At 40.6% G+C, this 19,203-nt stretch overlaps 1 protein-coding gene across 30 annotated transcripts in view; it reads right to left on the reverse strand.

The window, feature by feature from the left end:
- MAGI1 (membrane associated guanylate kinase, WW and PDZ domain containing 1) overlaps window positions 1-18,737 on the reverse strand; it is a 510,767-nt gene extending 492,030 nt beyond the window's left edge. For 4 of the 30 annotated variants that reach the window (XM_039328715.1, XM_039328728.1, XM_039328713.1 and 1 more), the window contains exon 1: window positions 17,630-18,712. In XM_039328715.1, the coding sequence (XP_039184649.1) occupies window positions 17,630-18,086 (457 nt within the window). In that variant the 5' untranslated portion in view covers window positions 18,087-18,712. Of the gene's footprint in view, window positions 1-17,629 lie in introns of all 30 variants that reach the window. The other 26 variants (XM_039328714.1, XM_039328710.1, XM_039328717.1 and 23 more) reach the window with 17 other exon arrangements.
- Between the last annotated feature and the right edge of the window lie 466 nt (window positions 18,738-19,203).

Below are 19,203 nucleotides of genomic sequence, written 5' to 3' on the forward strand. Positions count from 1 at the left end.
TAAGATGAGAATCTTAAATAATTTAGGGGGGTGTTTTTTTGGTCATTAATTTTGAAGTAGTGCTTGTACTTAATGTTACTTGTAATGGAAGGGTAATTGCTCGGTGGTCACAGAACTTCAAAAATTTACATTTGGAGGTATTAGTTCATAATATAACCGAATGACCTAACCAGATTGAAGAAAACACAACCCATTAAGAGTCTCATACTATAAAATTATAAAAATCAATATTATGTGTTATAAATTTTTGCTACTAGTAATTATGACATGTGAAAAGGTAATAGGAATCTTACAAGAGAAAAAAAGCAATAATTTTAAGGAGTAGACAAGAATTAGCCTGTTCCAAGAGGTGGCCCTACAGATGTGCAAACACCTGTCTTACTTCCCAGCAATGACCATGCTTGGAGAAACCTACTGTAATTAATATATTAATTTCCACACTTGGTGTCCTATATTACCAATCATTCACTTTTTCCATATTAGCCATGCCTGGAACTACTAATCAAAGTTATCTAGTAACATCATTGCTCTAATGTTGATTTATTTATTTATTTATACTGATTGGTTTATTTATTTAAACTGAGTATTATATATACTAACCTAAAAAGATTTAGATATAAGAAAGCAGTATAAAAATGAATTAAATAAGCAAGTTGTTGTTGTTGTTGTTGTTAATTGCGAAGTCGTGTCCGACCCATCGCGACCCCATGGACAATGTTCCTCCAGGTCTTCCTGTCCTCTACCATCTTCTGGAGTCCATTTAAGTTCACACCTACTGCTTCAGTGACTCCATCCAGCCATCTCATTCTCTGTCGTCCCCTTCTTCTATTGCCCTCAATCTTTCCCAGCATTAGGCCCTTCTCCAGTGAGTCCTTCCTTCTCATTAGGTGGCCAAAGTATTTGAGTTTCAACTTCAGGATCTGGCCTTCTAAAGAGCAGTCGGGGTTGATCTCTTCTAGGACTGACCGGTTTGAACGCCTTGCAGTCCAAGGGACTCGCAGGAGTCTTCTCCAGCACCATAGTTCAAAGACCTCAATTCTTTGGCGCTCAGCCTTTCTTATGGTCCAACTTTCACAGCCATACATTGCAACTGGGAAAACCATGGCCTGGACTATACGCACTTTTGTTGGCAGGGTGATGTCTCTGCTTTTTAGTATGCTGTCTAGATTTGCCATAGCTTTCCTCCCCAGGAGCAAGCGTCTTTTAATTTCTTGGCTGCAGTCCCCATCTGAGGTGATCTTGGAGCCCAGAAAAATAAAATCTGTCACTACCTCCATTTCTTCCCCATCTATTTGCCAGGAACTGAGAGGGCCGGATGCCATGATTTTGGTTTTCTTAATGTTGAGTTTCAAGCAACTTTTGCACTCTCCTTCTTCACCCGCATCAAGAGGCTCTTTAGTTCCTCTTCACTTTCTGCCATTAGAGTGGTATCATCTGCATATCTTAGGTTGTTGATATTTCTCCCGGCAATCTTAATTCCAACTTTTGTTTCATCTAGCCCTGCCTTTCTCATGATGTGCTCTGCATATAAGTTAAATAGGCAGGGCGACAGTATACAGCCTTGCCGGACTCCTTTTCCAATTTTGAACCAATCAGTGGTTCCGTGTCCAGTTCTCACTGTTGCTTCTTGACCCGCATATAGGTTTCTCAAGAGACAAATGAGATGGTCTGGTACTCCCATCTCTTTAAGAACTTGCCACAATTTGTTGTGATCCACACAATCAAAGGCTTTTGCATAGTCAATGAAGCAGAAGTAGATGTTTTTCTGGAACTCCCTAGCTTTCTCCATGATCCAGCGTATGTTGGCAATTTGATCTCTAGTTTCCTCTGCCTCTTCGAAATCCTGCCTGTACTTCTGGTAGTTCTCGATCCACATACTGCTGGAGTCTAGCTTGTAGGATTTTAAGCATAACTTTACTAGCATGTGAAATGAGTGCAATGGTGCGATAGTTTGAACATTCTTTGGCATGCCTTTCTTTGGAATTGGAATGTAAACTGACCTTTTCCAATCCTGTGGCCACTGTTGAGTTTTCCAAATTTGCTGGCAAATTGAGTGTAGCACTTTTACTGCATCGTCTTTTAAGATTTTGAATAGCTCAGCTGGAATACTGTCACCTCCACTAGCTTTGTTGTTGCTCAGATTTTCTAAGGCCCATTTCACTTCACATTCTAGGATGTCTGGTTCGAGGTCAGTGACCATCTCATTGTGGTTATCTGGGATGTTAAGCTCATTCTTGTATAGTTCTTCTGTGTAGTTTTGCCATCTCTTCTTAATCTCTTCTGCCTCTGTTAGGTCCCTGCCATTTTTGGTCCTTTATCATGCCCATCTTTGCATGAAACGTTCCCTTCATATCTCCAATTTTCTTGAAGAGATCTCTGGTCCTCCCTATTCTGTTGTTTTCTTCTATTTCTTTGCACTGTTCATTTAAGAAGGCATTCTTATCTCTTCTAGCTACTCTCTGGAATTCTGCATTCAATTGGGTGTATCTTTCTCTTTCTCCTTTGCCTTTCGCTTCCCTTCTTTCCTCAGCTATTTGCAAAGCTTCCTCAGACAGCCATTTTGCTTTCTTGCATTTCTTTTTCTTTGGGATGGTTTTAGTTGCTACCTCTTGTACAATGTTGCGAACTTCCATCCATAGTTCTTCAGGCACTCTGTCTATCAGATCTAATTCCTTAAATCTATTTGTCACCTCTACTGTATATTCATTAGGAATATGATTTAGTTCATACCTGAGTGGCCTAGTGCTTTTCCCTACTTTTTCCCTACTTTAAATAAGCAAGTAGGGCAGGCTATATAAATTATATCTTTACCATGCTACCTTGATTTTATTATTATTATTTAAAGATAGCAAGAGCACTTAGGCTTATATACCACTTCACACTGCTTTACAGCCATCTCTAAGCAATTTACAGAGTCAGCATATTGCCCCTAACAATCTGGGTCCTCATTTTACTGACTTCAGAAGGATGAAAGCCTGAGTCACCTTTGAACTGGTCCTGGCAGTCAGCAAAATTAGCCTTCAATACTACATTCTAACCACTGCGCCACCATGGTTCTAAATACACTCATACCTTGGTTTTCTACTTAACAATAGCAATAGCACTTAGATTTGGGTCTTCATTTTACCAACTCAGAAGGATGGAAGGCTGAGTCAACCTTGAGCCGGTCAGGATCAAACTCCTGGCAATAGGTAGAGTTAGCAAAGTCTTCCCGTAAGCCAAGCCAAAATAAGAACTTCAGGTAAAAAGCACTCAACAATGTAAACAATTTTAAACTATGAAATAGAAAACTATAAAACAACATAAGAATGATTCAGTAGCCCCCTCCCCCCAAATGAATACCTCGAAACATTAAATCTGCAGGATTGATTTCCAAACTTTTATTTAATTGGTTAAAAGGAAAAAAGAACTGTTGGTGGGCTACAATAAAATGCTAATCAGCGAGTTAATAGGTACACATAGTCACAGCCCTAAAATATGCAGCACAGCCTCTTCCATTAGATACATCTATTCAGACTTCCAGGTTTTGCGCATTATGCTTGTTTGAAGTACAACACTGTATATACACACTATAATAATGCAAATCAGAGAAGCAGTTTTTTAAAAGGAGGGCTACTGGACAACTTTCAAGAAAGAGCATCTCCTGAAATTTTGGGTGTATCATATCATGCTTGATTTTATAAAGAATAATAATATTGTATCCATGACCAGAGAAACTTCCACATTTCATGCCCAGAACAAATAAAACTGAGGAAAAAAAACTTATTGAAATTCAAGTAGAATGGGTTTCTCAAATATAAGACATGGTGCACATATCTCCACCCTTTGATGTCCTATATCATTATCCAGTTACCTTTTCCACCCTATAACTATTTATCAAAGTTATTTATTAACAAGGTTGACATATCACTTCTCTGTATACATAAGGCTGTTGAACTTGTATAAAAATTCACTGAGGCGCTGATAATTATGTCTCTCTCTCTCCTCCTGCTCTTACTTATCCAAACCCCTCAAGTGTTTTCCAGGGAGGAGATGCAAAGAAGGGGAAAAAAAATACAGACTATTGAAGCCACCACATCCCTCTCAGACATCCTCAGGGGAAAAGATGTCAGAATTAAAGAGGTTGTTTCATTCACACTGGTAAATGTAATTGAGCCTAGCATTCCACAGCTGACTTGGGTTAATTCATGCCAGCCCTGCAAAGAAATCCACCATTCCCTCTCTCTGTTTTGAAAAGTCAGGTCAGGCTCAAATTAATGTTGTCAGATCAATATATATGATGGCAAGCAGAAAAACAGGACCACTGTCTCCCTTCATTAACTGACTGCATGTGTTCCCTTTCCTTTTAGCGATCCTCAAAAATATTTTAACTACATCACTCGGATAAACAAATCTTTATGAGTAGTAACTTTAGACTGATGAATTCACAGAGAGGAATGAAAAATGCAACAGCTGAAACAAAAAGCTGGTATGAGAGGTGAAGTCAGATTTTTAAGGTACAAGTATGTTTTACTGATAGATGGTTCCCCGCCACATCCCACCCTCCACTCCACCTCACCCACTCCCAAATTCAAATCAGGGCAATTCTAAAGAAAAAATTCAGGTATTCCAGAATTCTAGTATTTCATTATCAAGATCCTTATACAGTTGTTTTCATACATTACAGCAATGTATGACAATGCTCTGTAGACATTAATGTATCTGCTTAACACAGTGGTTCTAACCTTTTTAATGCTGCGACCCCCCAACCGGTCGTAAGTCGAGGACTACCAACTGGTCGTAAGTCGAGGACTTTCCCTGCCCGGGAGCGCTGCACATGCGTGGTGCCGCCCCCTACGCCGGCCAAGGCGTAGCTGGCAAGCGGCAGAGATGGCGCAGGGTGACCACCGGCTGGGCCACCAGCTGGCCCAGCCCAAGGGAGGTAAGGCACTCGCCGGGCCCCACGCGTGCCAGCAACCCTCCCTGCGCCCGCCGGCCTCCCACCTCCCACCCCTGGCCCTCTTTTACTTACATTTTTAGTAGTTGCTCAGCAGGGAAGGGTGGAAGCTTCCAGACAGCTCGCCTTCGCTGCAGACAACTTGCAGCACCGTTTGCAGAATGGGATTTTTGGCAGGCTAAGCAGGGCAGAGACAGCCTGGACAATTCCTATTGGCTTTTGAAAGCCAATAGAATTAGACTCTATTCAAGAGAGTCTATTCTATTGGCTTTCAAAAGCCAATAGAATAAAAGGGAGGAGCACAACTAAGGAAAAGGGGGAAAAAATGGCGGACTGCGTTGTTTGGCGACCCCCGTGAAATGGTCGTTCGACCCCAAATGGGGTCCCGACCCACAGGTTGAGAACCACTGGCTTAACAGAACCAGAAAAAGCTTTAAAAAAAGAGCACATTGCTTAGATCCTAGTAACTGCATTATTAAAGAAGTATTAATCCCATACTATTCTCCAGCTCCATTACAATTAATATTGGAAGAAAAGAGACAAAATACAAGTGGACAGCCCTAAACCAAAGTGCAGAGGGTCTACTCTTACTAGACACTGGGTTAAGAATACGCTGCTGCACAATTTGATTGAAAGTGATCTCGAACCAGGAAAATAAACTCAAAAATCTAAGAACCACTTACAATTTTATTAGAGCATAACAAACAACATCATGTAAATGGGCAGCTGTTAATTTAACCATTGTTTTTAACTTTCTACCTTTGACCTTCATGGTAAAACTTAACCCCCTGACCCTAAAATCACAGACTTGAACTGGGAATGGCCAGATGCAAAATAGAAAGAAATAAACTGCAAGGCAAATGATAACAGCACAATAATAGCTTGTTCTTAAAAACCTGCTTAATGAAATATATTCTTGGAAACCCCAAGGTTTTTTTTTTTTGTGATGCAGTTCGAAAGCTTGCAAAAGACTAAATTAAGCACATTTGGTTATGTAATTAGAGAAACTTACAGATTAAAAAAAAAGGCTTAGCATGAAAACTCACTACAGGTTTTAAATACTGTGGTTATACTACTTGGAGAATTAATTCATTTAAATTATGGCATTGGAATACAGACTACAGTGTCCCCACTGGAATAAAATCAGGAATTGTGTATGGGAAGATTTGCACTTCAACTGTTTTTTTTCTCCTCAGCCTGGAATGTAAGACTAGATGAATTTTATAAAAACCAGATTCTCTTCCACTGAAAAACTGACTCAGAGACCCCTCTTTAACTTCATAATATTCAGCCACCACCAACCTACCATTCAAGACTGATTTTAAAATTCAAATACAAGTTGAAGAATAACTAGTCATATCTGAACAAACAAGTTTGCATTTTAATGTCATCTGCAGGCTTTGACTTTTTGTTCACATGTTCTAAGATTTTTTTTTTTTTTTTGTCTTGAGTCAGTTTCAGGACAGATTTTGGAAAGTTTCAGATCAACTTCCCTGTTGCAAACAAAGGAAAAGAATGAGGTTATTGACAACTATTCTGCCTACTGGAATTCAAAGCATTTCACCAATTTGTAAAAATCTATTCTTACAGGGAAACACCAATTTAAGTGAAAGCCAATGCAATCTTCAGACCAACTTCTCAAAAATATGAAAATGGGCATTTATTTCATTATGCTTAATAAGTGAAACAGAATTCCAGCATGTTTTAGAGCAGTGGTTCTTAACCTGGGCAATATTGCCCCCCAGGGGGCGATTTCGTTTTTCAGGGGGATAATGGAATGAAAAGGGGCAACGTGGGGGTGAAGGAACGAAAAGGGGGCAATATGGGGGCGATGGAGCAAGAAGTTTTGGGGACACTTTTGAGACTTTTTCATACAGTGAATCGCTGTATATCTGTCAGAGAAAAGTATCAGATCGCTCGCTATTAGTGGATTGAATTGTGTTTTCAAATGTTCCTCCAGCTAGCTTCAGTACAGAATGTCATACATATGTGAATACGCATCGCTTATCTTCATGCGCGTTGCGCAGCAGCCTCTACCCATACAGTGGCGTGCCATTGGCCAGAATGGGCAGTGATGGAGGGGGGAGCGCTTCTTTCGAAACATCGCATGCTGAGTGGCTGTCCCCTGTGACGTCAGCTGTAATGTCAACATAACTGTTGAAACTAGGTTTATCGACATCCACGTGTTTTTCTAGTGTTCCAGTGGAGTCAAAAATTTAATTTGCAGGTACTGCCTTTCATTTTGAAGACCTCCCAACATGGCCGAGAAGAGGAAGTGTCGCCAATATTCAACAGAATACCTAAAATTGGGATTCTTTCCATCACCTTTCAACATACAGCTTCCGTTTTGTCTTCTTTGTGAGAAAACATTTTCAAATGAAGCGATGAAGCCTTCCCGACTGAAAGACCATCTGGTAAGAATTCATTCGGATAAAGCCGACAAACCGGCATCGTTTTTCCAATCCTTAAAGGCCAAGTTTGAGGGTTGCAGCACTGTTGGGAAGTTATCTGGAAAATCGTCACTCAACGCCGACAAGGGGCTCATTTGTTCCTATGAAGTATCTTTGTTGATAGCAAAATGTGGCAAACCTCACAATATCGGAGAAACGCTGATTTTACCAGCAGTAAAACAGATTGTTGCCACCATGTTGGGGCCCAGCGCAAGCACTATCACGCAATCGATTTCTTTGAGCAATGACACCGTATCAAAAAGAATTGATGAAATGGCTGCTGATGTGGAAGAAAGGCTTATTGACACCTTGAAAAATACAGAAATCATGATGCAGATTGACGAGTCAACGATTTGTGAAAATGAAGCCTTGTTATTGGATTATGTCCATTTCTTCTTAGTTCCTACATTGCGGTTTGTTCTTATGCCCTTTTTATATTTCTTTTTGCGTCTTAAATTTCACTTGTAATTCAAGTATTAAATGTTACTGTTTTTCTTTTCGGGCATTTCACTTTCTTGCAATTGAATTTTGTTTTCAGTGGTCATTACATTTAAGTGTCTTGAATAAATAAGATACATGTATCACGAAGTTTGGGAATAAAGTGATGGGTGGCACCAAAATTTTTCACACAGTTGAGATTTGCATCGATATGTCCTGATGACAATTTTAAAGAAAACAAAAAAAGTGTTTGCATAAATTGAAGAATTATTTCCTATGTTGTGATTGAGAGGTTATGTTGGGGGAGGGGGGTGATGACAACTTCCTCATTGGCTCAAGGGGGCGATTCATTCAAAAAGGTTAAGAACCACTGTTTTAAAGTATTTAGTGCAAAAATTGAAGCAGCGCAGTGGAAAATTAGGTTTTCCTGGCAATAAGCTACCATCAGAAGAAGAATGGTAAACCACCAAATTGTTGGAATATAACCACACATCAACTGTTAAGTCAATACAGGTCTTGGACTAACAACTGCATCTTATTGCAACCATGAGTTGATGGGACAGACTCTTGCATTGAGTTAAAAGATGGCAGGATAACTTAGACAATATAAGATAGGTGATGGTAGCATGAAGTATCTTATCTTCCAATCATTTATTGCTGCTCTACACTGTTCAGTATCTGACAACTGACCTTATAGTTCAAGATATGCCTCAAAACATTAAAAGGGAAATCAAGGCAAAAACCACCCAATGATTTATTGGCCTTCTCGATGGATTTACTTCTTGCTCTATCATTTCTCTCCATGTATGTCTTTAGTGAGTATGATTGTAGTATGATTCACCCAACTTTGTGCTCTTCAAGTCTCATAATTCCTCCCTCTCTGAGGAAATGGGCCGTTCAAAAATGTGAAAAATAAACAAACAAGCAAAGAAGTTGAAGTCCAACAGACCTGGCTGTAAACAGTTATTTGAGCAATTTGGAAGAGAGAATCACTGCTCAATGATATGGAAATTCTTCCCATGTTTGCCACTGCTTAAACAAGTTTCACAAGTCTTTGCACTGGATCATAAACCCATAAAATTCTGTTGCACCAGTAGATTGGAAAAAAAATGAAATGTGCCTATGCACTATGAGAAAAGATACTGCTCTTAAAATCTATTTTTTTCTACAACCTTGGGCTAGATAAAACGGCGTTAGGATACTATCATCATGATGCTTGAATGGAGTTCTTGCTGATCAAGTTAGATACAGCGATGGCTCCTCTCACATAAAGATAGACATCAAGAGGTTCAAGTTCCTAATCAAGCTCAGATACCATTGTTGATTTTAAACAAGTTGAGATTTAGATATGTCCAATGCCAGATCCTGATATCTCATTAAGGTTACATATTGCACCTTGGGTATGAACCAGAATTAAAGATCTTTTTGGTGGCCTTGAATGGCTTTTTCTCTTTTGCCCCTGCCATTACAATCTTCTTCAGTCATTCCAGGAAAACTACTGAAAAGAAATAAAAGATCCCGTGACACAATGTAAAGTGGGCTGTATGAAGTTACAGTGGGGCAAAACTAATATTAGAGAATTTGGCATGATTGCTTTGCAAGACCTATCTAACTCTAAGCTAATATTAACTCAGTTTCACTTTTTTAAAACGCTCTCTTGTTTAATGAGACTCCTATGAAAGAAAATCTTCACATTTCTCAATGAGGTCTTAGCCTGATTTTTCAGTGCATTTTGGCAGAAGTACATTAGCACACTAAGCCAGAACTGGCATTAGCAGTAGTACATTATAGCATGTCACCTTGCTGGTTTCCCTTCATTTTGATAATATCTCAAGCATCTTTCCTATGAGTGGCAAGATGAGACTTCCTTGTTTAGTTTTGCTTCTGAATGCTTTATTTTCAAAAAAGCCTTAACCTGATCAGCCAGTCTACCTCAATCTCTACCCACCAAGGATAAATTAAAAAGTTAGGAGCATTGAAAGAACTAAAATTAGTGTGGCCTCTTTGTGGCCTCTCCTACTTCCTGTCTCTGTATCTTGAAAACAGAAAAATTACTCTTATGTTCACCGCCACCATTCCCAACATAATCATAACAGTAGTAATGATAAATAATAATAATAATTTGTTAAATTTATATTCCCAACTTGCAGAAACTCATACATGATGTCACAATTAAAGGCTGAATATAGATTATGGTTATGGCATTTCACTCTTCCCTAATTACAATTAGCCCCTGGCCTTTTCAGGGAAATCAGTTCTGCCTCTCATTTCAATATCTTGAAGTAAGACTGAAGATAAGAAGCAGAAAAGTGCTTTCAAAATAAGCGTCTACATTTTCTAATCACTTTAGCTGCTGCCATAACTTACAAATAGTTTTGCATTGCCATACATAAATCATTTACATCAGTCTAGGCAGATTCCAGAGCTACATGTCTACAAATTCCAGGATAATGTTGAAACAAGACAGAGATCTGCAGTCAAATCACAAGTAAATGAATTGGACCTCCAAGTTACAGCAATGGCTGTTCAATCTGAGCTGCAAAAATTCAGATGACCACTAGACATCAGCAAGGAGATTTTCCTAGGTCTCTTTGCTTCCAGCTATGGTTCTCTCGGTTTTTGCAAACCAAATTTGGGGTAATCACTACTAGTATAGCATCCTTCTGAACTTTAAATTCTGACACTACGTCACACTGCACTGGTTGAAGTGAAACATAGAAACAGAATAACGGAGTTGGAAGGAACCTTGGAGGTCATCTACCCCAACCCCTTGCTCAAGCAGCAGACCCTATACCAGGGGTTCTCAACCTTGGCAACTTTAAGACTTGTGGACTTCAACTCCCAGAATTTGCTGGCTGAGAATTCTGGGAGTTGAAGTCCACAAGTCTTAAAGTTGCCAAGGTTGAGAACCCCTGCCCTATACCATTTCAGACAAATGTCTGTCCAGTCTCTTCTTAAAAGCATCCAGTGATGGAGCACCCACAACTTCTAAGGCAAGCCATTAATTACACTGGTAGATTGTTCTCACCATTAGGACAACAATGGATACTGATTGGGAAAGAACAGCCACACTTTGCTAAGTCCTTTTTTGTTTAACTAAGGTTTACCGAACGGACAGTCAAGTACATTCACACATGAAGTCATAAAACATGTAGTAAAGTGAAGTGGTTTTAAAAAAAACTCCAATAGTCTGAAAATCACCAAACCAAATAAACTGTAAGGACATTTTTCAATTATTTCAAACCAGGCTAAAATGTGGTTTTGAACAAACTTTCTGCTTTTCTGCTACTACTACTACTAAGTTTAATTTGTTGACTTGTGGTTCAATGCATTTGGGTGAACCCCACAAAAAATGTTAGAGAGTTAGAAAAACATTGCAGTTGCATTAACCTCTAAGCCATAATGAGCAGCAAGTGATTATAGAAAATGTAGCAAAATGTGTGCAGAGTTCGACTGCAACTACTGTAATGCAGTTCGTATTCTTCAATGCACACATAAATCCCCTAGATACAAGCTCCATCTAAAAACTATTTGGCTAAAATTTCTGCTTATTTAAAGGACCATTCACAAGAGAGATATTTTAACGTATGGAGAAGATGGATAGAATATGTTCAGAAGAAATATGGAACTACAAAGTTTCACTTATTCTGTGAGTAATGATTTTGTTTATAAACTTATGATGTTAAAGTTTGAAGAGAGTTAAGGGTTTTTATGATTTTTTTCATTGTATAATTAGTAAACTTAAATAGATTATGTTTAATATGTTTGCATAATCCTGTATTTTGCTCTGGGAAGTCGGGGGGAGGGGGGTGGGGGGTGGATGGGTTGAAGTTTAAGTAGTTCAGATAAAGTAGAAATAGTCTTATTGTATATAATATTAATGTTTTAATTTTGATGCTCGGGCATTTCCTCTGGACCGCATCAAGAGGGAGGAGAAGAAGGGGAGAAGTAAGTAGGAAGGTTGAGGTGAAGGAGGAGAGGGGGTGAGTGAAGAAAAATAGGGAAAGAAGTAAGTTGGTTGAGGTGGGATGCGGTTTGGGGGGAAATGGGCGGGCAAGACCGAATGTGGTGTGTATCAATTTGTTTTATTTTTTATCTGAAGTATTTGTAAGATTGTTATGTATTGTAAAGTTGAAAATAAAAATTTTTACAAAAAAAAAAACTATTTGGGGAAAAACAAAACCCAGACATTCTTTTAATACTATACATGGCAAGGATTTAACCAATAGTGGCTCTCTAAATTACAGTTAAAACTGCACAAGCCTTCCAAAAGTACACTTTGCATATTATTATTATTATTTTAAAATGCCTGACAAAATTTATTCACATTCACACAAAAAACCTCTCCAATTTACAGGTGGAACCCTTGCTATCATTAACTTTCAACTGGACTGAAACTCCAACTTCTCGGTTTTCATCTGCTGTGATAAAAACAAGCAAACAAGGAAACAAACAAAATTCTACACTAGTTAGAAATTTGAGAGTTCCAGTCAATCCCAGTAACTGCCTAGGTCATCAGGATGAGGAAAACTAGCCCAAAGATTGATTGGGTTTTTTCAGGTAATCTCTAAAACTTTGATACATTAGGATTCTGTGCTAGAGATGCACTTTTTAATTAATACAGTTTGCAATGTATTATCCAATTGACCATAAGTGCAAGTCAAACCATGTTTCTCATACCCATATGGATAAAATTGCTGTTCCAGGAGTAGTATTGCAAATGCAAGGTGACTCTCCAAAAGCCAACAACCATAGCAAAAGCCAAGGAACCAATGAGTAGATTGGCTCCTTGGAATCTCCCGGGATAAGGAGGGGACAAGAGATTTGCCCACATGTGGTCCAGACAACTGTTCCCCACAGGGACACTGCCGGACAATAGTTTTGCACAGACTGAGTGCTGGAGAAAACAGAGTTAACTGTCTTGCTTGCAACTATGGTGGGGATTTTTAAAGGATACTAAGTTCACAAATCTTACTTTCTAATTACTTTTGGAAATTGCTCATTAATTACTTCTAAGCTTTGAGAGACCTTTAGAATGCCATGTTTGACAATGCCAGGTGACTCTGCCTTCAATCCTGAATGAAAAAAAAAATATTTATATGCTTAACAAATTAAAGAATCTGAAATAAACAGCTAAATAAGATTTTGATCTTAGAAAGTTATAAATGGAGTAAAGGTCCACATATAATTGAAATACTGAAACTTTTACAATAAGATTTTGGAATTAATTATAAAAAACAAACAGCTTCTCTTGGGAAATCAATTCTGTTTTGGTTTCTTCAAAGACAAAACAAAGATAAGCAATTTAATTATTTCAAAACTGATCATTAGAGGAGACTAACCTTTTTAGGTAGAGGAAAGATTTACAAGTTTATTAAATTTATAAAAATTATAACATTAAAAAATATTGAAGTATTTGAAGAACAGAATCAAAAAATATCAATGCCTGCTTCTATGATTAGACCATGTCCAAAAGACTTTATTGAAGAAATGACAAAAGTGGATGTACAGCTGACAGTGCAAAAGAATGATTTAGAAAAGGGTGTTAACATTTAAAAGGGAAATATAAATGACAAACCAAGAGAGTGACTTGGATAATTTTTTTCCTATTTAACAAGCAGAAGATGTTTGTTAAAGCCTGTGCAATGAAACAAAGAACAAACAGGAAAATCTAGTCTTATGACAATATTTGAATGAACTAAAGATTAAGGTTGTTAGAAGTAAAAGGAAGGAATATAAAGTGTTTCATTTGATCAAGATTAAAACAAGATACATTGTTATGTACTTTTGACTACCCTTTATGGACTTTCTGTTGACATCAGATTGAAAAGATAATGTTTTGTGGAGTTGTTTATAAATAGGATATGGGATGAAGAGACAAATGTTTATAATCTTAAGGGGGGGGCAAAGAATCCCTAAATTTGTTTATACTTGTGGAGTTGGAAGCCACTTCTTTATATATTTCTTTTCTCTGTTTTTATTACTTTTCTTTTTCACAAATGAAACAAAATACAAATGAAACAAAAATGTCCCAGGATAATGTCGCAGGATCCAATCTGGGTTTAGTCTTCCGAGCTTTCGAACCATCCTAAGAGAACTTCTCTCACACCAGAATGTGTCTTTTATTTTCTTCTCTCTCTTTCTTTTTTTTCTTGTGCATTTTACTTCTTTTTTTATTCTTCTTTTCCTTAAGTTTAGTTTGGATTAGATTTTACTATTATAATAAAAATATTTAATAAAAATTATATAAATGTATACTTCAACAAGGATAAAATCCACATGGCGGGTAAGTAGCTTGCTGGATCAGGGGTGTCAAACTGCCGGCCCGTGGGCCAGATGTGTCATGCTGAAGCCATGCCCACCCCAGCTCTGGCAATGGGAAAAAAGTCACGATACATCGCAACATGTCATGTGATGCGGCAAGTTTGACACCCCTGCACTAGATGCTCGAGTATGGTTCCCAACTCCTCAAGTATCCCTTCAGGAACAAACAATTCTCTTTTATCAAGGTGGCTAAGTCTCTTGTTATCATTCTGGTGGACAACAAAGATTCAATTTGCTTCAAGGGCAAGAACTTACAGCCCTGCTGCTCCTGATGAACTATTATCTCCTAACAACCCCAATCAAGATGGCCAACAGTGAGAGACATTGGTTGGTATAATCCAGTTGAAGAGCCACAGGTTGTCCAGCTTCCTTAATCAAGAGTTCCTACTTACTGTTGAGGGTCCGTTCCCCCCCTCCCCGACATCTGAACAGCCCAAGGCAGAAAATATGAAAATGTATTTTTGCACAGACTAGGAGCTAGTGATCCAGAGGCATCCTGTTGCCAGGGGAGTTTCTTATTTGAAGGAATGTTTGGGATTTCAGCAAAGCTGAAAATAACCCCTTCCTGGCAGGCAACAGTCTGGTGTGTGGGGAGGAGGGAGAAAGGGAGGGGAAATAATCCATTCTCCATGCAAAGTCTATGCCATCCTTTTGACGCAAAGTAAGGAAGCAGCTGGCAATCACATGCTTCCACTGAAAAAAGACTCACATACACAGACCTAGTCATCCTCCAGCAGAGGAATCAAAATGTTCCAATTCAAAGGGATACTTTGCCATAGGAGGAGCTTTTCTCTTTCTCGCCAGAAATTCCTCCAAATCCAGTCTAGTGAAATATATTTGTTTGGCTCTTTGATAGAGGTTGCCACCCAGCCTGGAAATTCCCCATTTAGTAAACTGAAGAAAACATTGCCATTGAATACATGCTGGCCAAGAACATCTGACTCTCTGTGTCACTTACAGATCAAGGGGATGTTGAAGCACAGGTAGTCCTTAACTTACAACAGTTTGTTTAGGGACCATTCAAAGCTACAACAGCACTGAAAAAAAGTGACTTGTGACTGTTTTTCACAGTTACGACCTTTGCAGCATCCCCATGATCATGTGATCAAAATTCAAATGTTTGGCAACTGGTTCATATTTATGACAGTTGCAGAGTCTCAAGGTCACGTGATCACAAAGCCAATGGGGAAGCCAGATTCACCTAACAGCCGGGTTACTAACTTAGCAGCTGTAGTAATTCAAGAAAGGTCATAAAATGAGGCAAAACTCATTTAACAAATGTCCTTACTTAACAACAGAAACTTTGGGCTTAATTGTGGTCGTAAGTCTAAGGCAGGGATAGGCAACCTTGGCTCTTTTATGACTCGTGGACTTCAACTCCCAGAATTCCTGAGCCAGCCATGCTGAGGGGAAAGGGAGAGGTTTACAAGCTGAGCCATGCTGGCTCAGGAATTCTGGGAGTTGAAGTCCACGAGACAAAAAAGAGCCAAGGTTGCCTATCCCTGGTCTAAGGCTACTTGTAAAACTTTAAGTTAAATCCAAGAGTTGAAACATCTGGGTGTATGAGAGAGAAATGTAGGCCCACAAGAAGAGGGAAAGGAAAAAAAGTCAGAAACAATGATGCTGGCTTCTCAGGTGACTACATTGCTCTCAATTGATGTCCAGCATCCAAACAAAATATATTGGTACATTCTGGTCCTTTCTCTTTCTACTCTATTGGTTTATTCAGCTCCTTTAATAATGTCAAGATAAGGGGGAGGGGAAAAGGGATTCCCTGCTGGCTGCATTAAAAACAAAACGAAGAGGACAACAATAAATGTTATTTGAAAGTGGCTCTGCCCCATGCAATTTTGCAGTCCAGAAGGAAAGAAAACAAACCAATTCATTCACCTTCAAATGCTCAGAAACAGAACATACAGAAATTGCTGGAAAAAGAAAAAGGTAAAAAAGCTGCATTATTTTGGAACCTAAGAAAAAAAGCTAAATGACTCAGAAGTCACTCAGACAAATTAAACTTTTCTATTCCTTGCTTGGCTGCCTGTGAGTTTAGAAGATGAAGCCCCAGCTGGAATCTGATAAGCATCTGAAACTCATGCACACCCAACATTACCTAATAATTTTCTTCAAGAAGCTACCCTTCTCTCTTTTTTTAAAGCACATTTCACCACATCCTTTCATCTGTCAGGTCCAGCTACACTGTAAAGGGACCTGAGACAAAGCACATCTTTCCAACTTTGCTTTGCCAAAGTGACAGATAGAAGACCAAGAACCTTTTGCATCCAAGCCAAGGGACAAAAATTGCCCAGTAAGGGAAAACTCAGCTTTTTCTAAGAAAGACACTGCAAATTTTCCAAGAATTGGACAGGGATAAACCCACTTACTAATCCTTAACATGCATTCCATGACATGCACTCCCCAAAAGCTATGCAATAATACATCTAGAATTTTAAGGGTACCAAAAAATGTTGTTACTCCTTCAAAAGACATAAGAAAGCTACCCAAGTTGGAGCCAAGTAGGAATTAAACTTGTCTGACTCTCAGAAGTTTTTTTTTTTTTTTTAAAGGCTTGCCACCATTCTTTATCAGCCCAATGGGGATCAACAGCTCCATGCTGCAGAAAGATGTCAATCTCGGGAGAACTAAGCTAGCTTTTTGATTACTGCTTTGTCAGGTCTGGGATTTCAGCCATTTACATTACAGGAGGGACTGCTAAAGTGAAACCATAGCTCATACTTCAAAGTACAAAGGTTAAAAATTGAAACACATGCAAATTATCCTCGCTCCAAGTCCAACCAGCTTGGTTTGAAGCAATTAAACCCGTTCAGGAATCAGCCCTGTCAGAACCATACAATAAAGCCAGTAACTTTAGGAGGCCATCAGGACGACCAGTCAGAACCCCACAAACAAGTGCACCTAAATCCCCTCCCTTCCCAGGAACTTAGATCCCTGCAGACGCAGCAAACCAATGGAAGTCCTCCTTTGCTTGATTGATGCCTTGGCAGAATGCCATTTTACCTAAAGAGCCAGGGTTTAAAGTCTAGGAAGAGCGAGTTCCTAAGTCCCAGGCACCCATAGGAGTTAGAAGTCCCACGGGATGGCCGAGGAAAACACTCGTCTAGAATGCTTTCATTTTAATAGCAACCACCAATCAGATATTTCATATAAGAAGAATCCCCGAAAGGCAGAAGGCCGTCTGAGCGTTGCTGTAGTGAGTGTCGACGGCCAGAAAAACACCCATTCAGGCAGGTCTCTGCAGCCGATGCAGGAAAAAGGTATATGTGTGTGGGGGGGGGAAATCTCACAACTTCACCTCCAAAAGGCTTCAGGACCAGCAACCTTCCTTCACAGACCTCACAGACCCTCGCCCCCTTCGCAGAGGGCAGAAAACAATGAAGGCAAAGGCTCCTTGCAGCGCAGCGCCCCCCGCCCCGTCTCGAAGTCCGCACCAAGTCCTGCCACGCGGCCCGCCTCTCGCTCTCACCTTGTCTGACGGCTTTGAAAACAATGGGCTCCTTGCAGCTCCGGATAACTTCCAGCACGTCGTAGCGGGGCAACCCCGAGACCCGGACTCCCTGCACCTCCAAGAGTAGCTCCCCTTCGCCAAGTTTGCCCTCGCCGTTGTCGCCGGGCAGCGTCGCCTCCCCGTCAACCTCGGCCGCCCCGACGTATGGAAACTCTCCGTACTCCGCTCCGCCGAGGATGGTGACCCCGAGCTGGCCCTGAGCATTGCGGCTCACCGTGGCTTGGTGCACTTTGGCCGACCAATGGTTTTTCTTCTGGATCACTTTCGACATGGCGATCGGGTCGCCCAGTTGCGCGCAAAAGGAAGGGAGGGGCAATTTACACCGGGAAGAGGGGGGGGGAGAGAAAGGATCGAGACTGGAAACCCGACGTCCACCGCAGGCTGCTCCGGACAAGGGACCCGACCGGCCAGGCATAGAGCAAGCTCTCCGGCAACTTTCCAGCCGCTTCGCTCAAGCCATCACCGAAACGAGTTGGCGCGGTTCATGCCCGCAGCCTCTTCCCCCGGCGCCTCCAGCGAGGTTCCCATCGTAACCACCGGGTCGTCCTGCCCCGCTCTCCTCCTGGCTTTCCCCCTGCGCGGATCTCGTCCGGCTCTCTTCTTCTTTGCTAAATTCTCTTTCCCCGCCGAGGGTCTTCCCGGGCAGCGCCTGGTCCCGGATCCTTCAGCCCACCTGGTGCCGCCGTTCTTTTGCCCCTCTTTGCTACTTTCTCTTCCTCCGTGAGGGGCTCCGAGCGACCGCGGCTCCTTTAAACAAATACAAAGACGCCGCTTGTTTTGTTACATTTCACTCGGGTCGATTCCACCAAGACCGAGCAGAGCCCGAGAGTAGCGATAGGAACGGCTGGCGCAGGCGCCCGGCCGACTCTCCGCCCCCTCCTGCTCTCGGCCCCGCCCTGCCGAGGAAAGCTGGGTTCCTCGCTTCCAAGTATGTGTGTGTGTGCGCGCAGGCGCGCGCTCCGGGGCCATGTGCGCTCGGTGGTGCTGTCCAGAATGAAGTTTCCCTCCCTCGCCCCCCTCCAAGGGAAAGTGCCCAGAAACGGATCCAGCCATGGCCAACTGTTTTTTTTTTTTCTTATTATTATTATTCTTTCTAAAGGGGCGTCTCCCTTGTTTTCCAAACCTGCCCCTTGTTCCGGAGCCTATCACGATGCTTAAAAGTTGACTCCTCTTTTCCAGCCGACTCCGTCGCTTAGTGTGTATTTACTGTAGTCGTCGAGTTACCGCACTTATTTCCACGTAATAAAATGATCTCCTCTGCGTAATCACTGGGGCTTTATGGGCAAACCCTAACACCGTAGGAATACTTGCATTCTGCTTCTGCATCCTTTTGTGGGAGTTTATGCTGCTTATTACAGTGTGCCCACGTTTTATAAAATAAGTACAGTAGTGCGTCATACTGAAGTCCATGCAAAATTTACAAAATTCCAATCAGACTGTAGTGTAGTGTAATGTGTAGAGTAATAGAATATCGTTAACCTACCCTGTCCTGCAAATCTAACTTTGGGGAAACACAAAGGTTGAGACAACCC

Source organism: Crotalus tigris, unplaced genomic scaffold (assembly GCF_016545835.1).
Source record: "Crotalus tigris isolate CLP2741 ecotype Arizona unplaced genomic scaffold, ASM1654583v1 scf7180000024383.4638030, whole genome shotgun sequence".
In the NCBI taxonomy this organism is placed as follows: Eukaryota; Metazoa; Chordata; class Lepidosauria; order Squamata; family Viperidae; genus Crotalus; species Crotalus tigris.